The sequence below is a fragment of the Anopheles maculipalpis genome, chromosome 3RL (assembly GCF_943734695.1).
Source record: "Anopheles maculipalpis chromosome 3RL, idAnoMacuDA_375_x, whole genome shotgun sequence".
Lineage (NCBI taxonomy): Eukaryota > Metazoa > Arthropoda > Insecta > Diptera > Culicidae > Anopheles > Anopheles maculipalpis.
In genome coordinates this window covers 24,605,777-24,625,781 of record NC_064872.1, presented here as the reverse complement: position 1 = coordinate 24,625,781, position 20,005 = coordinate 24,605,777, and the positions used below count along the sequence as shown (strand labels likewise).

Below are 20,005 nucleotides of genomic sequence, written 5' to 3'. Positions count from 1 at the left end.
GATTCGACAACGTGCAACGGGTGGTTTGAAAGTTGCATTTCTAGCTGATCCAGCTGATACGATAGCGACACTTTCACTCTTCCTAAACTCCCGTGCATGTAACATGTGCCAGTGGAAACTCATATCCGACTACGAACGGGAACGGGTTTAAAGGAGCGAAAACTCGAAAGTAAAAAAAGATCAAACAGCATCACCTTCACCCGTGAACGTGTAACACGACGCACACTCAAAGTTTCCAGTTTTGCGTGCTCCAGTTCCGGTTCTAAGTGAGGTGCGCGCGCGCGCTTATTGCCGTGCGGTAACGTTCTAAAGCGCAATGAACAGAAGACATCAACGATGGATGAGGCAACGAACGCTGCCACTATTCATGGTCACAGGTAGGTTGCGGTTTGGCTTTGGCTGGTACGGCAAAAATTTGCAAACGACCGTGTGTGCGTTGTGTCTCATGTTACCCGAGTGTCGTAATAAAATGCATCGAGTTCCTGCTTTGCGCGGGCAGTGTTGCAGTGCTGCATTTAAATTTTTCGAAGGGAAACCAAGAGCTACCGAGAGCTGCACAACTACAGTGAATGGACCGTTTTTTTTTGCCTTGTGTTTTGTGCAGCTGCTGTGGGGCCACAGCCACCGTACTGAATTGAAAATAGTTTGTCATTACCATTAGGGTCTCGCTAGGCTTTGCCGTTTTTTTTTTTCGCTTCCCTTTTCGAGGTCTTTAAAGCGACCCAACGCATACAAGCTGGCTTCCTCCCATTATGCAGCGCGCAGTGGAATTGTGTTGGGTGTTTGAGCTTAAAGGAAGAGATCGTTTAGCGCCAATAACTACATCCTTGTGTGCTGGGGTTTCTTTTGGGTGACAGTTTTAATTTGCGTTTGAAGTGAACCTTCGGAAGCTTCAAATTGTGTGTTTTTACGTGAAATACGGACAATTTTAGCTTCTTAGGGTTTTTCAAAGGAAAATTTGCTTGAATAATTTGATCGTCGATACTGGACCGTCATATTTAAAAAAAAAAAAATTTAATCGTCGAATGGTAGAGTTGTTAATAATTTGTTCTTTGACTGAAGCGAAGAAAAATGAAAGATTTTTTTCAATTGAACTCAATTTTTTCTCAATTTCACTTCAGTTTTTTTTTTAATTCAATACCAGTGAATTTTTCATTTCATTCTTATCAAAATAATGTTCCTAACATTACATAAACATGATTTTACTCATCTGTTTTTAATTAAACATTAGTCAATTTAGTTCTTCATGACAAGGCATTTAGGTATGTCACTACAGATTTACTTTAATTAGTTTTTTATTATAAGTCGATGATAGTCGATTTTTCATGAGAATTCAGAATTCCGAGATTTTTCTCTCCAAAATCTTTTTTTTTAATTTTTTTTAATAATTCTTGAGCAAACTTAAATTAAATATATTTTATCGTAAGAGTGATCATTCAAATTAATTTATACCTTTCATAAATTTAAAAGTTCTCATTTTTGAAGCATTTGTATTGGTTACATTTCATTAGCAAATCGAGACAGTATTGCATTAGATGGACCCTGTTTTTGAATAGTTGAATCAATTTTTGATTTAATTTCATTAATTTATGATTTAAAAGTGATGTTGTTGTATTTACTTGAATTCTTATACTTTTTCTATTGATTATTTTGTTTTTGAAACAATTTTTGTTGGATCATTTAAATAGACATGTTCAAATTATGTTTTTTTTTCATTTGCACATTCTGTGTTGTATCAAAAATATTTCATTAGAACAATTATATTTCTCTTAATTTCCATTTGATAAACAATCTCCAAATAGATTATTCAAACACTAAAGCAATAAAAACAGTACTTGTCTTAGCATTCAATGTACGATAAGCACCCTCGCTTGCAATACACTTGGATTACTTCATCAGCAAGAAAAATATTCGAAAAACCCCGATGAAATAGATGCTTTGATTAATGCCTCCACGCGAAGAACTAGAACAAACCAATCAATGCTGACCCCCAAATGCTTTGCGTCTTAAGAAAAACATAAATACACCATCATACACATAATGCAACCGATCGAGCGCACACACGAAGCGCCAGGAAAAGAAAGCCATAAATCAAGAGAATGTGCAGTGGCCGAGAGCCGGGGGCGCTCGTTACACTTACACGGCTCGGTACGAAAAATTCCCTCCAAATGTCAGCCATCAGGTGATTTCGGTTGTGGGTGCTTATGCTTCTTCTGGTGCTGATGGCGGTGAATGTAACGCAACACTAATGCGAACGCAAACACCATTCCATCACCAGCTCGGCCAGAAAACCCGGACGCAACGTGAGCAAGATGCACGGCCGCCCAGCATACCATACAGCATAGCGCAGCAGCATAACGGGTGCTGAAGAAATCAACAACAGTAGAAACAAATACAACACCAAACACACACACACATGGGACGAGATAAATAGAAGCAAAAACCGTAGACAAAAAAAAATACATATCTCATACACTCGCCTTCTGTTTTGCATCGTGCTCCGGAGGGTAGTGGGTCTCTCTGTACACTTCCTCCACCCTTTCCTTCTGGTCTCCACGGATAGGTTACCACGGTGAAACATAAGCTCCAGGCTCGCTCCGGTCGCTACGATCCGAAACGAAACCGAAAAAAATTGGAGTGTGAAATAACGAGCCTTGCAATATTGGCTTGGTTGGCTGGTGGGTTTTGCATTGCGGGCCACAATGAGGAAAAAGACAAACATCTCACGTCTTGGTGCGATTGCTTCTACCACAAACTGTTGCTGGTATGCGACATGCAGCAGCCACGGAATCGCGGAAAAGTTCGAAGTGCGTGCCATGCGCGAACGATTGGCAGCGCGCAGAGGTGCACACCTTCGACTCTTCGCCCCAAACCCCGTGCCAGGTACGTGTGTGTGTGCACAGGGGATTATTGCATGTGAATGCAAACATTACGAAGAAAGTAGAGGGAGACACGGATCAGTAAAGTAAACGTGCCAGCGGAAAACATAAGGGGAAAAAAACAAACTTCAACAACATCCCCCATATCCCATGATCGCGTCTTGGGCCATCACGTTGCACGCAGTGAGTGTGTCACGTAAGCTTTGGAGCCTCTGTGTGTGTTTAGTTGCGAGCACAAAACGCATTTTTTCGGACGATGTGTGAGATAATGAGCCACCCACCGCATCGCACCGGGAATAAACGTAAGTGCTGATAGTGGCTTCAATCGTTCGCAAGTTCAGTGCAAACACAATACACAATTGATGTGCGCCTCTTTTTGATCTGCTTTTTGGGAAGGCCGCCGGTACAGACGCCACTATTGCTTGAAGGAAATGACAATTAAAAGGCAGGAACAATAATACCGGTAGTGGTTGTGATGTTGCCAGCTTGGAAAAGACGAGTAGAGTTTTCTCCCATATTTTTGATGTGATAATAAGTGTAGCAGCTATTAATAGACTCGTTATGAAAGTGAAACGTTTAAAAGATGGAAAGATATTATTCATTTACTCTGTTTTGATTGATTATGAGCATATGACGCTATCAATTATGAAATTTGGTTGAATTACTGTAGATCATGCGATCGTTTTCACGTTAAGGATTGAGCTCTTCTGTAGGAGGTTCACGTGAAAATGAATTTGAATGCAATAGCAAGACATCGCGTGATACATTTTTTACTTGCATTAGGACAGCCAAGCCACGCATCTACAAACTTATTATTCTGGATTTCACATCAAAACCGTGCAATGTAAATCAGGTGTTTTTTTAAAGTGGACACAGTTGGAGCAAAAACAAGCTCGACAATAATGTTTCAATGTTATGTTTACTGCAGTTTCGTCTTTCAAAACTAGCATTATGACATGACATCTCCGAGAACACACGACATGCAAAATGAAACTCGCAACAAGAAAAAACATTGATTCCGCATACAGTTTTGCGACCCGAGAAGCGTCCCCTTATTGTTTTATGACGTCCAGTTCAGCATAGTGAAATCTGAGATAGACACTTTGATTGTTTAAATTATTCATGAGATGCTTTACGGTGATGCTATCTTGAATGAGGTCTTTCGGTCAAGCTAAGGAACAATATTGTTTTGGGAAAATCAGACAACTATTCCAATGATAGTTGATATTAGAGTTTATGGTCGAAAATTTATTTTATTTTATTATTTTTAAGAAGCATTTAAGGGGATGCAATTGAACTAGATCCTGTATTTCTCGGAATAAACTATGAGGTCCTTGAGATGCACAATCGTTCTTGTGATTTTTTGAAGGGCTAAATAATTGTTATTGATATGCATTATTTTTAATTAAAAAAAGTTATCCACTGGAACTATTAATAAGCTTCTATGAATCGTTGTAGTGCGCTCTTTACAACTTTTTTTCTGACCCTCCAGTAGGGTCCATACCCTGTCCAGTAGGGTGCATTAGATGATCTACTCTGTGGTCTCCATGTTGAAACAAGCTTTTTTTGTCCAATTTCACCTAAAACAGACCCCGGACACGATAAACTCTTGTGCTGAGGTCAGGTAATATCCCCATATCCGTTCGTAGGTCGTTCGTTTAACCTGATTTGCTATCCTTTATTTTCTCCTACTCTATTTCTAATTACTTTATTTACTTCCACAACTTTAAGACGTGTTAAATTGTAACGGCATCACCACTAGGCCACATAACGGCTCACTAGGCTCCACCAACTGGCGGTGTTAAATTCTAATTAGTTCCACTTAATTTCGGGAAGTAATCTTAAGCGCCTTATATTTGCAAACGTTGGTTTTTGCTTAGAAACGTGATTGAGTAAAACATTACAAATGGCAAAATAAAACACAAAATAAAAATCATGCCCTTTCCACAAAAAAATCTTGCTAGCGCTGTGACAATTCTACAATTCACGGTTTCTACGTTTAGGTACATTAATTAATAAATTCGTTTGCTTAAATCGTTTTGACATACAAAACAAGCTTGTTTTTTTTTGCTAGTTTTCAAGTAAAAAGCTTTAAAAACTAGACTTCATGTCGTTTTCTTAATCTAAGGACTCCAGATTTTCATGTATATTTTTGTTTATAACTCTATATGATCTTCATTTTTGCTGTCGCCCGCTGGTGTATGCGACAGCAGTGCCGGTCTTCAAACGGCAGGACTGGGGTTCGAATCCCATCCGGACCGTCCCCCCGTAGTGAGGATTGACTAACCAACTACGTGGTATCGGCAGTCTAGAAAGCCATTTCGATGGCCGGCATGACCTTAGAGATCATTCAACCAAGAAGAAGAAGATCTTCATTTTTCTAAAATCTACAAGCTCCTTCTTCTTTGGCTCTAACGTATCAATAGGTCTTGGGCTACCATCACTATCTTCCTTGATTAACCTTAACCAAAGCAAGAGAGTCAGTTCTTCGTACGGAGAGATGTCCATGTTTTGATGCTCGACTTTGAGAACTGGTCTAAACTACAAAAAATTAGCTACTTTGTTTTATTTAAAATTGCGTCATAAACACAACAGATTCTTGGACGAAGTTGATAACTAATTTGCTATTGAATTTTGAAGCAATTTCCCAATTTGTGATAATTAATTCATTTCAAAAGATTGCAATCGTTTTCGTTTTTGCATAATCTTCTCTTTTTTGTAACGATAACCCTTTCTAAATACTACAATTTCTACTTCTTTCCAAAGCAATCCATCACACCGATAATCAAGAGATTATCTGCTACCACACGCCAACTAGTTTGCATACCAAACCCTCCCAAGTCCCAAAAGCTAACAAAAATAAACAGAAAGAACCATGCAAACATGCGCACAAAAAACATGCAAAACGAGGAAATGAAGAGAAGCACCGGAGATCTGGTTCATGAAGCACGCGAAAGGCTTAATGAAGCCCAAAAAAAATCCCCACACTACTAACTTCGGGAAAATAAACCGACTTGACGTAGCACAAATAAAAAAGCGCCAATAAAGATAAGATCACTCAACAAAACGAAAAGACAGACACAGAAGATGAAGCGCAAAAAAAAAACGCTTCCCGCTACCACCAACAGATCGGTCAAAAGGTGTTAACACCACGAAACAGGAAGGATCGTCCCCGATGGGGTTTTATGTCGGATTTCCTCGGACATAAATACGGTCGTATTATTTATGCGAAAAAAAAACCGGGGAATAAGATATTATTCTTCGTTCTGGTCTTTTTGGCATGGGAAGAGGATCAGAGCCCGTTGTTTGGTGATTTGAATGCAGCAGCAACAGCAGCAGCAATTACTCTTTCCCATTTCTACCATAAACGGCATCACACAACACACTGACTGGCTGTCCGTCTGTGTTTTCTAATCGCTCAATCTATGGCATTTTTGCATACCCGGGGTGGCTTTTCCCTTTCCTCATTTCGCCGTCCACCTTAGCCCTCACCAGCAGCAGATTGAGATTTTTGGGGTTTGGTGCGTTCTTTAGGTCAATATAAATTGTGTCTTATAGTAATTATAAGATTTTACTCCCGGGGCAACAATGGTGAGACTTTCTCCGGAAAGCCATTCTCCCTAGCGGGACCGCAAACCGCGAAAAAAGGCAACCTTCTCTTCAGATAAAGGGTTTGAAAAAAATATAGTTAGTTCCGCATACGTCGAAAAACAGGTTTGATCGTTTTTTTTTTTGTTTTGTTTTGTTGTCGTGTGATCCCCGCCCTTCTGCCCTCAATTCTTTACCGCTTCCCGGAGGAACTCCCGGATAAGCAGAAATGTTCCAATAGCACAATCGGTCGGTCCGGTGCGTTGTGTGTGCGCGATCGGAGGGAAAGTAGAGCGACAATGTGTCAGTCTCATGCAAGTGTCTCTCGGCTCTGATGATGACGTTCGAAATGAAAAGCTTGTTTGAATGCGAGGGAGATTTTTTGTCGATTGCAAACCGTTTTGTTGGAGTTAATTTGTATTCTTGGGGGCCATTTGTTTGACTAGCGGCAGTTTCACTAACAGTCGCAATCATCATCAGATCAGGTTTGAGGTGTCAAATGTAAATCCATCAAACACAAAAAAAAGGGAAAGTTTGGATCGACCAAAAGCCGTCAACCGGCTTCCCGGTACATTGGTCTGCCCGTCAATCCCGTTTGATTCTTTTCTTCGCAACATATTGTCCCGCCGGATGACATTGGAATTGGACTCGGTCAGTGTTTGAGGAAGCCTGGGCGGAGAATCGAGTCGAGTCGATTTTTCCACCTGTTTCCCATTTGTGGTTTTGACGGGCCGAGACGATTCGAGGTGCGTCTTACTGCGTCCACCTGAGAGTTGATTGCTGTGAACGATCTCATGACTGCTTGTGACCCAGTTTTTCACTTCTTCCCCAACGATCACACTGTGCACGGCGTGTGATTGCAGCTCAAGTGCCCTTGCGGTGTGATAGTACGTGCCGCTTATGTTTTCCAACCCAGCAACATTGCACGTGGTTGACCGATCGCAAGGTCAGTCGCAAGATGGTTAATGTGTGCGAAAGAGCGATGTAACGAGAGAGAGCGCTTAAAAAGGCTTTCGATCAGCTGTGCGTGAGAGAAAGATGCATGTTGCCCGGTGAGATTGGGCATTGAAGAGTGAGAAGATCGTGCGTTGGCCGTTGCGAATTTCATCAACTTCGAATCACACGTGATGAAGGGCTCAATTATTGGTCTATAATTGGGTGTTATAAAAGGGTGCCTATGGCACGCACATGCATATGGCTTCTCGTGAGTCGCGAATATTAACCTTTTTTCAAAGACGCTATGCAGACTAATGGAGGTTTTAGAAAGCGTCTACTGCCATTTTGGATATTTGGCCTATATTGATGTCTTAATTTACTTGATTTATAATCCTTATTAAAAATTGAATTTCAGTTCAATTGTGTGGTAATCACCTTTTTTTTTTTTTTTTTTTTTTTTATTCATCAGGGACGGCCAGGCCGTATTGCTAGGTGGTAATCACCTTGAGAGACAAAAAAATATTCAATGGATAATGAAAATATACTTCCTTATTGGACGTCATACTCAATTATTACTGAATTTACTCACTTTTCGGCGACCTGGTGGTGAAACTGGCATCGATGTCGTCTCACCACCAGGTCGCCGAAACATAAGTCTTTAAACGATAGGACCGGAGTTTTATTCCAAACCTGACTGTCCCCCAGTAGTGAAAACTGACCATAAATCGAGTAGGCCATTCGTGCCATTAATAAGCCATTAGATGTCCGACGTGACATCTGATGGCACGTCGGAAGTAGAAACTTGAAACGTCAGTCAGAAGTAGAAACTTTATGTTTCAATAAATTTGCAATAATAGTGTTCAAATGATTAAATAATTTCTCCATTTCATCTAGAACATACATACATAGTCGCATAATAATTATATAATTTTTTATACTAAATTATAGCAATGTTAATTTGATAGCAATGATAATTTGACTGTATGTTATATAAATGTATGAAGAGTTGACAAAAAAGGAAAACATGACATTAGAAAGATGCTTACTTTTTAATCACTTGTATCGACCTTTTGGTGGACACTTCAATGCCTTCGTTCAGTCTCAATTTGGGCCGCATACCACGCCTCCTCGATCTACGTGAATGGCATGAAATGATGGTCTGGCTTGTTCGGTATCATTTTAATGACGTGGTAAGCTCATCGACATATTACACGTCTAGTACAGTGATTTTGCAATATTTGTTTAGCTCACACATTTTGACATTATAGTAGTAGAATCTCTTTCTGAAATTTCCTTGGGGGATCTTAAACGAGCCTCAAACGGTTGTTCCCCGTTTGTCCCCGATGTTTAACTTGCATGGATGAGTACTACGGGAATTCCTAAACCTGTCGCGGAATATCCCATGATACGTTACAAATTTTCTTCTAGCTGTAGTACAACCGTCGATATATTTATCAATTATCCATACATTATTGCTAGAACTTTTGCAGGATATTCAGTTAACTTAATTCAGCTTCAGCCCCGTAGTGAGAATTAACTATCCAACTACATGGTATCGGGAAGTCTAGTAAGCCATTCGATGGCCGGCGTGACCTTAGAACGCCTTTAAGCCAAGAAGAAAAAGAATTCAGCATCAACCTATTCAATCTATTCGCAGATCACTTCGCAACTATATTTGACCAATGTCTTACCCGTTACCGTTAGTGTAAGCCTCGTGTAAGTGTGACCCTTTACAAGCTGAAGCCTTTCTATTCCCTTGATTCTGACAGTTTTCCTGCCTATATCTCAAAACAATGTCAATCCCTCTTTGCGCCAATTCTTGTCAAGTTTTTCATTTTAATCATTTACTTTTCCGTCCCTGTGGAAGTCGAGTTGGCTTTTACGATTTTGCTGCACTGGGAGCAGTCCAGTGCAGCATGTATTTATATCCGGTCGATCTACCACTACAGACCTTCATTAACTCCTGGTTTCCCAGGTGCTCCGCGAATTTTCTTCTCTTCTGTATGCCAAAGTGTTGTATCATTAAGTTTAAGTATCATTAAGTATTATGTTTTATTAAACTTAAGGCAGTTTATTTTGCTTGACAATACGGCACTGGACCGTAATGAACAATTGTAAAAAAAGGTGTATTTTGCTTAATATTAATTTTAAAAATGTATTTTGCCTAATAAAAATTTTCTTCAAAAGTAACGTCGTTTAAGCAATGTTCGTTTTGAGCAATGTGAACGGCCTACATACAATCACAGCTAGATTGTTCCTGAACTAGACCACAGGATATTAGTACAACAATATTCTATGCTTTTAAGTAAATCTGACAATCTATTATCTGAAATGGATGCTACTAATTTCTATTTAATGGTTATTTAATATTTTTCTTTTCTTTGAGGCCTGGCCTTATTGTGTGACTTATTAATACCACGTAGTGAGGATAGTCAGTCCGCATTACGGAGGACGGTAAGCGCCGATGTCGCCTACACCAGCCCGGTTCCATTTCATAAAATTATTAGAGCTAATTTTATGTAAGAAAATACGTGGTAGTCATAGGTTCTGACTTTGACAACCCATAGTTGGTAAAGACTTGAATAGCTTTAACATTTCAATCACCGTTCAGTACTTTAGCAATGTATAAATTTACAGATTTTCGCCAAACCCCTTTTCTGGTTTAAAAACTGCCTATTGTTATAATTAAATGATCTAAACCGAACTTTGTTTCTTTTAGTAAGAACAGCCTTGCCCCATATTTCTAAGATAGAATGAAAATCTAACCGAATACCGTCCAGAGCAACTCAACACAAATGATTTGTTTCTTTACAATCGAGCGCCTTGAACAGCCATTTCTGGCTTCCTTACTTAATTTACCAATTAGTGTTTAGTTCGTTCATTCGGAGCGAGTTTTGAGGCATGATTTGATGGTCCTGTAGTAAAATTATTTTTTTCATGTAGGACGGCCAGACCGTATTGCTTGAGTAAAATAATTTGATGACCAATAAAACAATATAAAAAGACGAAAAGTCAAGTTCATTGACAAAATTAGAGCTCAATAGCTTCACGCAAAGTGAATTCTAATTATTGTAATAACAGTTATTTTGACATTTTTTCTATCTTTACATTAATTTTACAAACAAACAAAAGATAGTAGAAATATACTGCTTTATGCCTACGAAATAAAATACAATTTAAAAATAAAACCGGTCTCTAAGCCGCGCAATTGCTCAACACACATAAAAAAAAACCCCCGTAACGATCGTTCTCCATTGCGCTGCGCTTATTTTCCTCTGCCGCTCCTCGCCGGAAGAAAAGCGTATCCGCGTGGCCGCTTTTCTCAATTGAATATGCATTCAAACAAGTTAATTGGTTGATCGATTAATCTGGCGCACTTCACAAAAATAATGATTTTATTATGTGATGCCGCCGCCGCCGCCGCCGGTCGTGATCTTGAAGCCGATCTTCGATCATGGATCTCGCGCGTTTGTATCGCGCCACAAGACAAAAAAACAAACAAAAGCGTGCCGTCGTGGGAATGTGTAAACGGTTCCTCTGACAGAGAGCAACACAGCAACGGGATCGAGGCTCGTGGCTGCGCCATTTGCGGGCTACAGAAAATAAAACACTTCCAGCACACAAGGTCACCGGAGGCACGAAGTTTCCCTTTGTGTGTTTCCAAGTACACAAACCGAAGGGACACTTCTTAGTGCACCAATCTTGGCCGAGAAGCGGAACAACAAACCAGAAAATCATGGGTGAGAAAATCCTTCACCACCATTGTTGGGTGGGGTTTTAGCAGTTGCCAGCAGCACCCACGCCAACTACCCCCTACGAGGACAATTACTAACAGTCGCCCCGGAAGGGAGTGCTCAACCGGTTGCATTCAATTTTGTGTGTGTGTGTGTCGCTTGCTCTGCTGCAGCTGATTGACCCGTCCGCTGATGTCGGGGGCCGTCAACGGTCCGGCACAATGTGTACGTAGTGAATGGCCAGCTAATAATAAGTTCACTGCTAGCAGATTAAATTTTCTAGAGCACTAAACCACTTAAATGCAATTGCTGGTGGCCATTTATGGAATCTGCCAAGCTAGCGGGGATGGTTGAGGCTGTTGAGGGAGAGATGAGTAACATCGGTGCGGATTAGACGCACAACCCCCCCCCCCCCCTCCTCTTCCAAGTGGGGCTGACCGACCATAAGCCTCAAATCATGGTCGCCAAAAATGGCAAAAAATGGCGAAGAATTTGCAGATGAAGCAGTAAAACGGCTACAAATTCCTTCGCTTCAAGCAAACACACACACGCAAGAGGAGAAACAAGAAACGAGACACAGAGAGCGAAAAAATTACTACCGTTGGAATTCTGCCACCCGAAAATTGCCCACAATTTATGACTGGTCGCGCTTCGCACTTTTACACCTAACACACAGTATTTGGCGAGAAATTTGTGCTCTAAACGTCACTACATCCAATTGGCAGAATCCCCGGTTTGTGCTGATTGCACAAGCTTTCCGGCCAGCCGGCCAGGCCGGGGATTACTCCGAGGGGGGAAAATGGGCAACGAGGAAATCGAAGGAAATCTTTAATCGATCCTCAACGATCGGCACAACTGACCCGAATGCTATTTCATAATTAGAAACATCCACCTTTTTGCTTGCCGTCCGGCCGAAGCAAAGCTTGTAATTGATTTAGTTTGCTTCAAACACCTTACGGAATTAATAATTTAAAGCCACCTTAGACGACGGGGTCACAGAAGAAAAATTTCTAATACAAAACCGACCAACCGTGGTGGAAAAAACGCGCCGCACCAAAAGAAGTTGCCAACCGTTGGACCGAGCAAACCGTGGTGGGGGAGGGGGTTGGGGGTAGAGTTTTTTGTTGATCGCCGAGAATGCGTGCGAGATCGTTGATTGAGTAACGGTGTCGCCGCACTCGGACACCGCGTACATCCATTTCGACCGCGAAAAACCTTGGACCATGCGGCGGCGGCATCCCATGGCCATGCCGACCAAAATCGATCGAGATGTGTGTACGATGCGGGTGTTGATCTTTGTCTTGGGTGCGTGTGTGTGAGCCGATGCGCAAAAATTAATGTGTTGAAAACGAGCGTGACCAAATCTTTGGCTTACCCCGGTCATGGTTGGACAGATCGATCTTAACCGTCGAAGAGAGACGCACAATTGATGGAGTCGCACACCGACGCATCGTGTGCGTTGACCGTATCGAAACGGAACACAACATAATTTTGAGGTTTTCCACATGTTTTCCACACATTAAAGCATCTCGCTTTTTTGTTATTGTCACGATCATCTTTGACCCGCGCATTATATTAAAGCGATTTCTATTTCGTCTTCTAATTTATGTGACCTGAATAGCAAAAAATCAACACACAATTATAAGCTCTCTTTCTCTGTTGGTATTAATCATTTCCAGCGATGTGCATCATCGGATTAGAAGGGACGATGATAAGACCGTCCAGTACAACTCATCACACAAAGGATGCCGCGGCACAGCGGGACACTCATCAGCCCGGACCAGTTGATCCTTTGTTGGTGGAAGCAGTAGCCGCAACGGTGCCACGGAATGGCAACAGCTCATCCAGCCTGTCTGCCACCGATCGACACCGGAGGCTGATTCCTTACATGCAGTACTACGTAACGTCGACGGCCGGATCACCACCATCCGGGGGACCCGATAATGCGGACTATCAGCCGTCGTTCAACCAGGTCTATAATTATAGGCCGATCGTGAGTATTGCCTTATGTATGCAGATTGCTAGGATTAAAAGGTACTCGGGTCGGTCGTCTCACCGTTCCCGAGCTTGATTCCCTTCACCATTCGCACCACGCTTGGTCTGGCGTGCGCTAGCTAAGAAAGGGAAACGGACATTATTTGGATAGAATAAATGTAGCGTAAGGTATTGACCAGTTTATGTAACGGCGCGAGACAATGACAGTTGCCGGGTCTGAACTCCCCTATCGACACCACGCGATCGGTACAAGAATCTAGTTCAGATCATGACTTTACGCCATTGGATTCACGTTTTCTGGACCAAAGACGCATTGCTATTGATTTTCTATGTTCTCCTACGCTATTCACACACACAAACACACAAGACATAATATATGGCTATTAATTTGGCTTCACTATCCCTTTTCAATTCCAACTCGCACTTTTAGAATGTTCCCGTCCGGCAGGAACCTACGGGCGACATACGGCAAAATTATTACACTCCCAAGCACGCCAAACAGCAGCCTCAGTCGTACCGGCAGCAAGAAGAAACGCTTACGTACGAGGTACAGCAGCGACCGCTGGTACAGCACCGTAAGCCGTACTACAACGCGCAGACAAAGTTGATTTCATCCACCGGGCTTAAGTCACTCCCGTCGGTTAGCATTAATCCGTTCGCGTACGAGTACAATCACCGGCACCACCAACAGCAGCAGCAGCAACAAACGCCCGTGAAAGTAGTATCCCTTGGTGGATCGGGATCACCAACGTCGTACTCGGTGCTCAATACTGGTGCCTCAGCTGGTACCGAACACGGAAACGATCACGGAGGTGACATTTACGAACGACCAAAGTACGCCGTCATACCCCGGGAACGCGACCAGTACGAACAGCAGGTGCCACAAAGGTTCGCCGTCCTACCACAGAAGCTGTACGGCATCGAGTTGCACACCAAGCATGAGGATGATGGTGAATTATCGTCCGGTGGTAAATACTTTCTTCCTACGGTAGCTAGTGAGCTTGCACCATCACGTAAACCTGCACTGGTAAGTTTGTTTGGATGATAAGAGATGGGAAACGAAGCAGTAAATGCCATCTATGTTGTCTATTCCAGTACCAAGCAGTACCGGTCACGTACAAGAAGAAGATCATTAATCCATTTCTGCCATCGAACACTATACCGGGTCCATTTACACCCATGACTAGTGGAAGTAGTAGCAGTAGTAATAGCAATAGTGGAACTAACTCACTCACCGGTAGTACCCAGCATCAGCAGGAAGCTGGACGTGGTACGTCTGGAGGGTCACAGATTTCGTACCTAAAGAATACAGTTACCGAACAGCCGGCTGTGGCCGTCTACTCATCGTACGATCATGGTGCACCGGTTCAGGATAATCGAGCCCATGGAGAGGTGGTTTCGTCTCCTTACGTAGTAGTTAAAACTGTTCCTAAATTCTACTACGAAAAACCAAGGATTTCAGCATCTACACCGACCCCAGTTCCTTACCAGGTGTACTACAAAGAAAAGCCCAGCGAAGGTCGCAAACAACACTCCAATCACAGTGGTAAGTTGAAGCTGTTTTGGGGTTCCACACATCAAAATGGATACTTGTAATGGTTCTTCGCTTTAGGTTATACAAGGCCACGGATACCTGGAGTGATGCCGGTAAGAATTTCTGTCGATCCACACAATCACGCTGGTGAGACGCAACCGGAGCAACCGTCTGGGTCGTACTACAAAATTGGACAGCAGTTGTATAAGGTACAGGAACACTCGCCTGCACCAACAAAACTTCAATCGTTACCACCTCCGAGGCAACATCTGACAGAAACGATCTTACCACAACACACACCGCAGAAGGTAGTCGTGCCCGAACTAAATAGTGGCAAGAGTCCATCCGTTTCTGGGCAGTATTATATTGGACCCAACTACAAGGTGTATAAGGTACCGGCTGTTAAACATCATCACGTAATGCCAGAACAATCGTATGTCCCGTATTCACACGCTCCACAGCCGGTGGCAACGTACTCCAGCACAACTCCAAGACCTGTAAGCTATTCTTCGGTGTCGCCTGTCAGTACGGTGCCTCCTCCAGTACACGAAACGCCACTATATCCGATTTATCATCATCAACCTTCGAAACCGGCCAGAAACAATCGTACAGAGTATGCAAATCGGCAACGATTTTACCCTCAATCGATGCGTCATCCAAGTCAGCACAAGCCAAGACCCATTCCGCTAGCTCCTGTGGCGGAGCGTGAGCAAGCTTTAGGCCTACCAGCCGGTGCAGCTACTGGATCCCTGTCCGATTTGCTTAAGAATCTCCAAGATAGTAATCTTCTCCCGAAAACACTCACACCGGACAACATAGACAACTCCATTCGAACTTTGGTGAAGATTTTGAACAATCTGAAAGCGAACGGTCATCATCGTCCGGAAGTAGAGCGGCCCGAGCTGGTAGAACCAGCGTACGAGCACCCGAACTACACAACCGTTGAGCCAGAAACGTATGTCGATACGGATAAGTACCGGGCAGGGCCGCCGATGTTGATCAACAAGATTGTATCACCTGGACCGAACACCGGAAAACCCGGAATTGATTACCCTGCCCTGGCAGAGATCCCGGAAACGAGCTTCAAATGTAAGGATCAACGGTACAAGGGTTTCTTTGGTGATCCGGAGACGAACTGTCAGGTGTGGCATTACTGCGATCTTAACGGTGGTAAAGCATCCTTCCTGTGTCCGAACGGAACCATCTTCAGTCAGGTTTGTCTACTGGTAGGAAGGTACTGGTAGCTCTCTTTTCATGCGCCTATATGTCTTTTTAGGTTGCTCTGACGTGTGATTGGTGGTTCAACGTTAAATGCTCCACAACTGCGCAACTGTACGTGCTAAACGAACGCCTTTACAAGTACATTCTACCATTCACACCCAAGTTCCCCGAAGACTACAGTGGACCACTCGTCGATAAGTGAGTACAGTCCGGTATCTCTTGGTGTTGCTATTTCCTTCAACAACTTTATTTCACTTCCTTACAGATATCTTGCCCTCAAATTCCAAGAGATGGAAGAAAAGATGAAGCAGCAACGTGCCAAGGGAGCTAAGCAAGGATCGATCGAAATCCCGAATGCGGTCCCGGAGAACGATGAAGTTAACGGCAACACGCTAGAAGACAACGATGAGCGGTACAATCAAAATCAACCCTATCCGATTAAATACGTCACTACGGAAGCGGTCCCAGAACGTGCCTCAGTGACACCGGCGACCCATCCCAAACCAGTCGTTTCGGTGCCATCAGCTCCCTCATCTTCCGTGCCAATCACGCTCGAAGATATTGATGCGGAACTTCAGCGTGGTAATAGCGGCGGTGGAATGATTGAGTCTTCCAGTCCTACCAGCAGCACTTTGGGTCCTTCCGCTATGGCAAGCATGTCCGAAGAAGAGGAGCAAGATAATGGAAGGCCACCGGCTTCGTCCATGTTTAGGACATCTTCCGTCCCAACCACCACAACGCTCATTATCGCAACCGAAGAACCTCCGATCGATCCGTTCCGATCAGAGGAAGATATGGCGATCGAACCTGAAGGTCGGGAAGAGGACGACTACACGAACGTGTTGAACACGGAACATCCAGTGAGTGTGGCGGCACTGCATAGCCACCCAACGGTGGCACCGATAGTGAGCAAGATTCGCCGGATCGAGGTTAAAAACGATGGTACCAGTGGCCATCTTGTACGGAATCCTAATTACGATCGAAGAAGGAAAAGGTGAATGGGGCCGATCCTGCCGGGGATGTTGATTTATGATCAATACTCAATAAGAAACTCAATAAACTTTTGTACAATATTGTAGTAATATATAAATTAAATTTAAACAGTGTTGTAATTGCACATTGCAGTTCTTGGATGCCATTTTAAATAGTTCGCTTTTTCCAAAAGTTTATGCGTTCGTTGACCTAGTTTTTCCTTCCCATCGGTGCTGCTGCTGGTAGTAGGTTAAATACCACACAGGATCGATATGTTTGCTATCGTGTGTTATCGACCACCCTCGTCGTTCCTTAATCTCCTGGAATCGGTCCCCTTCGCATTAGCTTCATTTATCATTTTGTCGTGATAAATTAATGCTTGCGCTATGGACACCCTGATTGCGTGCGGAAGAATGGAACCATTCCTACCCTGCAGGAAGAATCGTTGCAGTAAGTCAAACCCCGGACCGACACTTGCCACATACACACGAACACAGACAAGTTGCGGAAGTACACACCCGAAGAAGACAACGGGATATATCGATTCGTTTGCAGTTGTATGTAATAATCCATGCAGGACACACGGCAATCGATTACGCATGATTTACAATGGTGTCCCTTTTTGTAAATATGCTGGCAAGAATTATTGGGTTGGCACAGGATCAGGATAGTGCACGTTACTTCTAAACAGCTTGCAGGATCTGGACACATTCTTGGGGACATGTTGAACTACTCACTTAATAGTTTAAATATTTCTGAATCTTTTTCAGAATGGATTATGAAAATAAGTGTCGATTTTAATCATAGTGCTGGAAAAGAAGTTCTCAATTAATTTCTGTTGACCTCAAACTAACTATTTTAACGTAGCGAGATTTTGTATTGGAAAGCAATATACAATAGCTGTAATTTAATTTAGAGTATTTACAAATCAATCGGGTCTTCTGCGCTATGAGCTACCTCATAGCGCAGCTAATCTCATCTCCTTCTAGGCATAACGACCTTCTATAGGTCATGCCAATCACCTTATGACTTAATAACTAGACTTACTGATAACCTCGTAGTTGGATAATCATTCCTCATTACGGAGGAACGATGGGATTTAAGCCCCGGTCCTGCCGTGTGCAGACAGGCACCGTTGTCGCTTTTCCACCGGTTCATTCCAATATAACACCCTTTATAAGCACGTATTATGGACCTCTTATACAAGGCAGAATTGTGGGAAATTGGAAAACATAAAACAGATACTTTGATGGATTCATGCTCGCTCTATGCTATTCTAAGCATTTTATAAAATGTATGTCTTAAAAATAAGTACCCGTTAATTTACAACTGTTTTTCGATCTGGCGATTAGACGCTTTCGGATGTCTTGACCAAGAATTGACAGAAAAAAGTCCTCCGAAAGATATTTGCAATGTTGGTTTGTGCTGTGGAGGAGCTCTATTTTAGTTTTTGGAGACTACCGGCTTTACGGATAAGATTCACGAGCGCCTAAACCTATTTATGCCAAGTGATTTTCTGTTCCCATTCTGAAGAACTTTGTCTAAAAATGTCTTTCTTGTCTAGAAATCTTTTTCATACGTTGGTCAAACAGTTTGACTTCTTGGCTTACGGTACAGGTCATGGAATTATCCCTTTTTGATATTATCGTTATACTACTGATGGTAGAAGATAAGCCTAGTCGGCTATCAAGATCAAGATATCATACAATTTTTCAAGATACCGTAGTACTATTGAAATGGAATTTCAACTGCTAACCACATTTAATAATGGCTTGGGAGACTTATTTACAACAACGTAGTTGGATAGTCAACCCACAAACTACGGGGAATCGGTCCGGGATTTGAACCCCGGTCCGTGTGAAGACCGACGCCCTTTCGCGTTGTCTACCCGACTGACCTTGGTATGTTATAAACATATTAAAGTTGGCCTAACTATCATTTAAAATCTCTACTACCAGTAACTCTAATGCGCTTGATTGCGAACGAGCGATTAAAACTACCCAGAATTAGTCAATAGAAAGGGTGTTGTGTTCCTGTCAACCCCCGTACATTTAATACATTCATTCGAATTAGGAAGCTGTAAGGATTTGCAAAAACGAAACGCGACCAGAAGCAATTAAAATTACCCCATTATCATTTTATGATGCTACCAGAACAATGTACAATAAAACCTAACTTCTACCTTAATAGAAATTCCATTAAGGCATGCATATTCTATTAAACGATATTTAAAGAATTTCACAGATACTTTTGTAAAAGATTTAAATGAGTCATCGGGTGGTATTATTGCAGAAACAGACCCATTAATATTCACTATGGTAGTACTAGGAAGTGTTTCGTGTATCGAGGAGTGATTATCGAAATTTTAAACAAATGGCTTGAGGCCACAAACGTCCGAGACATCGTAACAATTCCGAGTCCAAAAGTACCAATTTACAATATTGAGATAACAAGAAACAAAGCTATTTAGCATATTTTCGGATTTGAATTATTTTTTAAGTCATATTCAATCAAATGAATTAGTGGTTCCTGTATTCCTGAGCGCTCAGAATCCATCAAAAATTGTTAACAAACATAATCTTAAAAGTATTGAACCCCACACATGGGTTACATATTGAATTGTCCCTATTTAGATGGCAGCAACTGTAGGTGCATCAAGCTAATTTGCTTCAAATTAAATGTACGCCACTAGTCAGCGAATTTTAGGCACAGTTTGTCATTTTACAACAAAAACTGGATTGCTTTCACACAACATGCTTTTTGAACTAGACACCATTCCAATTCTACCAACCGACTAGGAATGCACACGTAAATCGATCGATAACCATCACCCAAGCCGAATGCAGCACACAAGTACAATCCCACCACCAATCGAACATCACAGATTGCAAACATAAGGGAACACGTTGTACATGCTGTGATCTAAATCGAATTTCATGCGGCCTGCAGCAGCTTACACGTCCAGATTGTGCGTAGATATAACCCGTTAAATCCGCTAAAACAAACCCCAACCCGGAACCGATGTTTGTGTTCATAATCCCATTACAAATATTGCCATGCTTTTGAGCGCCGTTCGTTGTGATGCGAGCGAAAAAACGTATTTCAAATTATTCTGTTGAAGAACAAAACATGCTTTTAAGAAATGT

General features: G+C 42.3%; 2 protein-coding genes across 2 annotated transcripts in view; both read left to right on the top strand.

Moving 5' to 3' along the window:
• Positions 1-20,005, top strand: part of LOC126565697 (uncharacterized) — a 341,656-nt gene that overhangs the window by 273,872 nt on the left and 47,779 nt on the right. The window lies entirely within an intron of this gene.
• On the top strand, positions 317-16,885 carry LOC126563947 (uncharacterized). The gene is made up of 7 exons (XM_050220812.1): positions 317-377; positions 12,817-13,130; positions 13,563-14,159; positions 14,228-14,678; positions 14,745-15,880; positions 15,943-16,085; positions 16,153-16,885. Exons 1-7 carry the CDS (start codon positions 317-319, stop codon positions 16,883-16,885), a joined length of 3,435 nt encoding a protein of 1,144 aa, XP_050076769.1.

What these genes read in the sequence shown, in the direction of transcription:
- LOC126563947 (XM_050220812.1), top strand. Translation starts at nt 317, where the DNA reads ATGAACAGAAGACATCAACGATGGATGAGGCAACGAACGCTGCCACTA. An exon ending in GCCACTATTCATGGTCACAG is followed by an intron (nt 378 to 12,816) that starts GTAGGTTGCGGT and finishes AATCATTTCCAG; the next exon opens with CGATGTGCATCATCGGATTA. An exon ending in ACAACACTCCAATCACAGTG is followed by an intron (nt 14,679 to 14,744) that starts GTAAGTTGAAGC and finishes TCTTCGCTTTAG; the next exon opens with GTTATACAAGGCCACGGATA.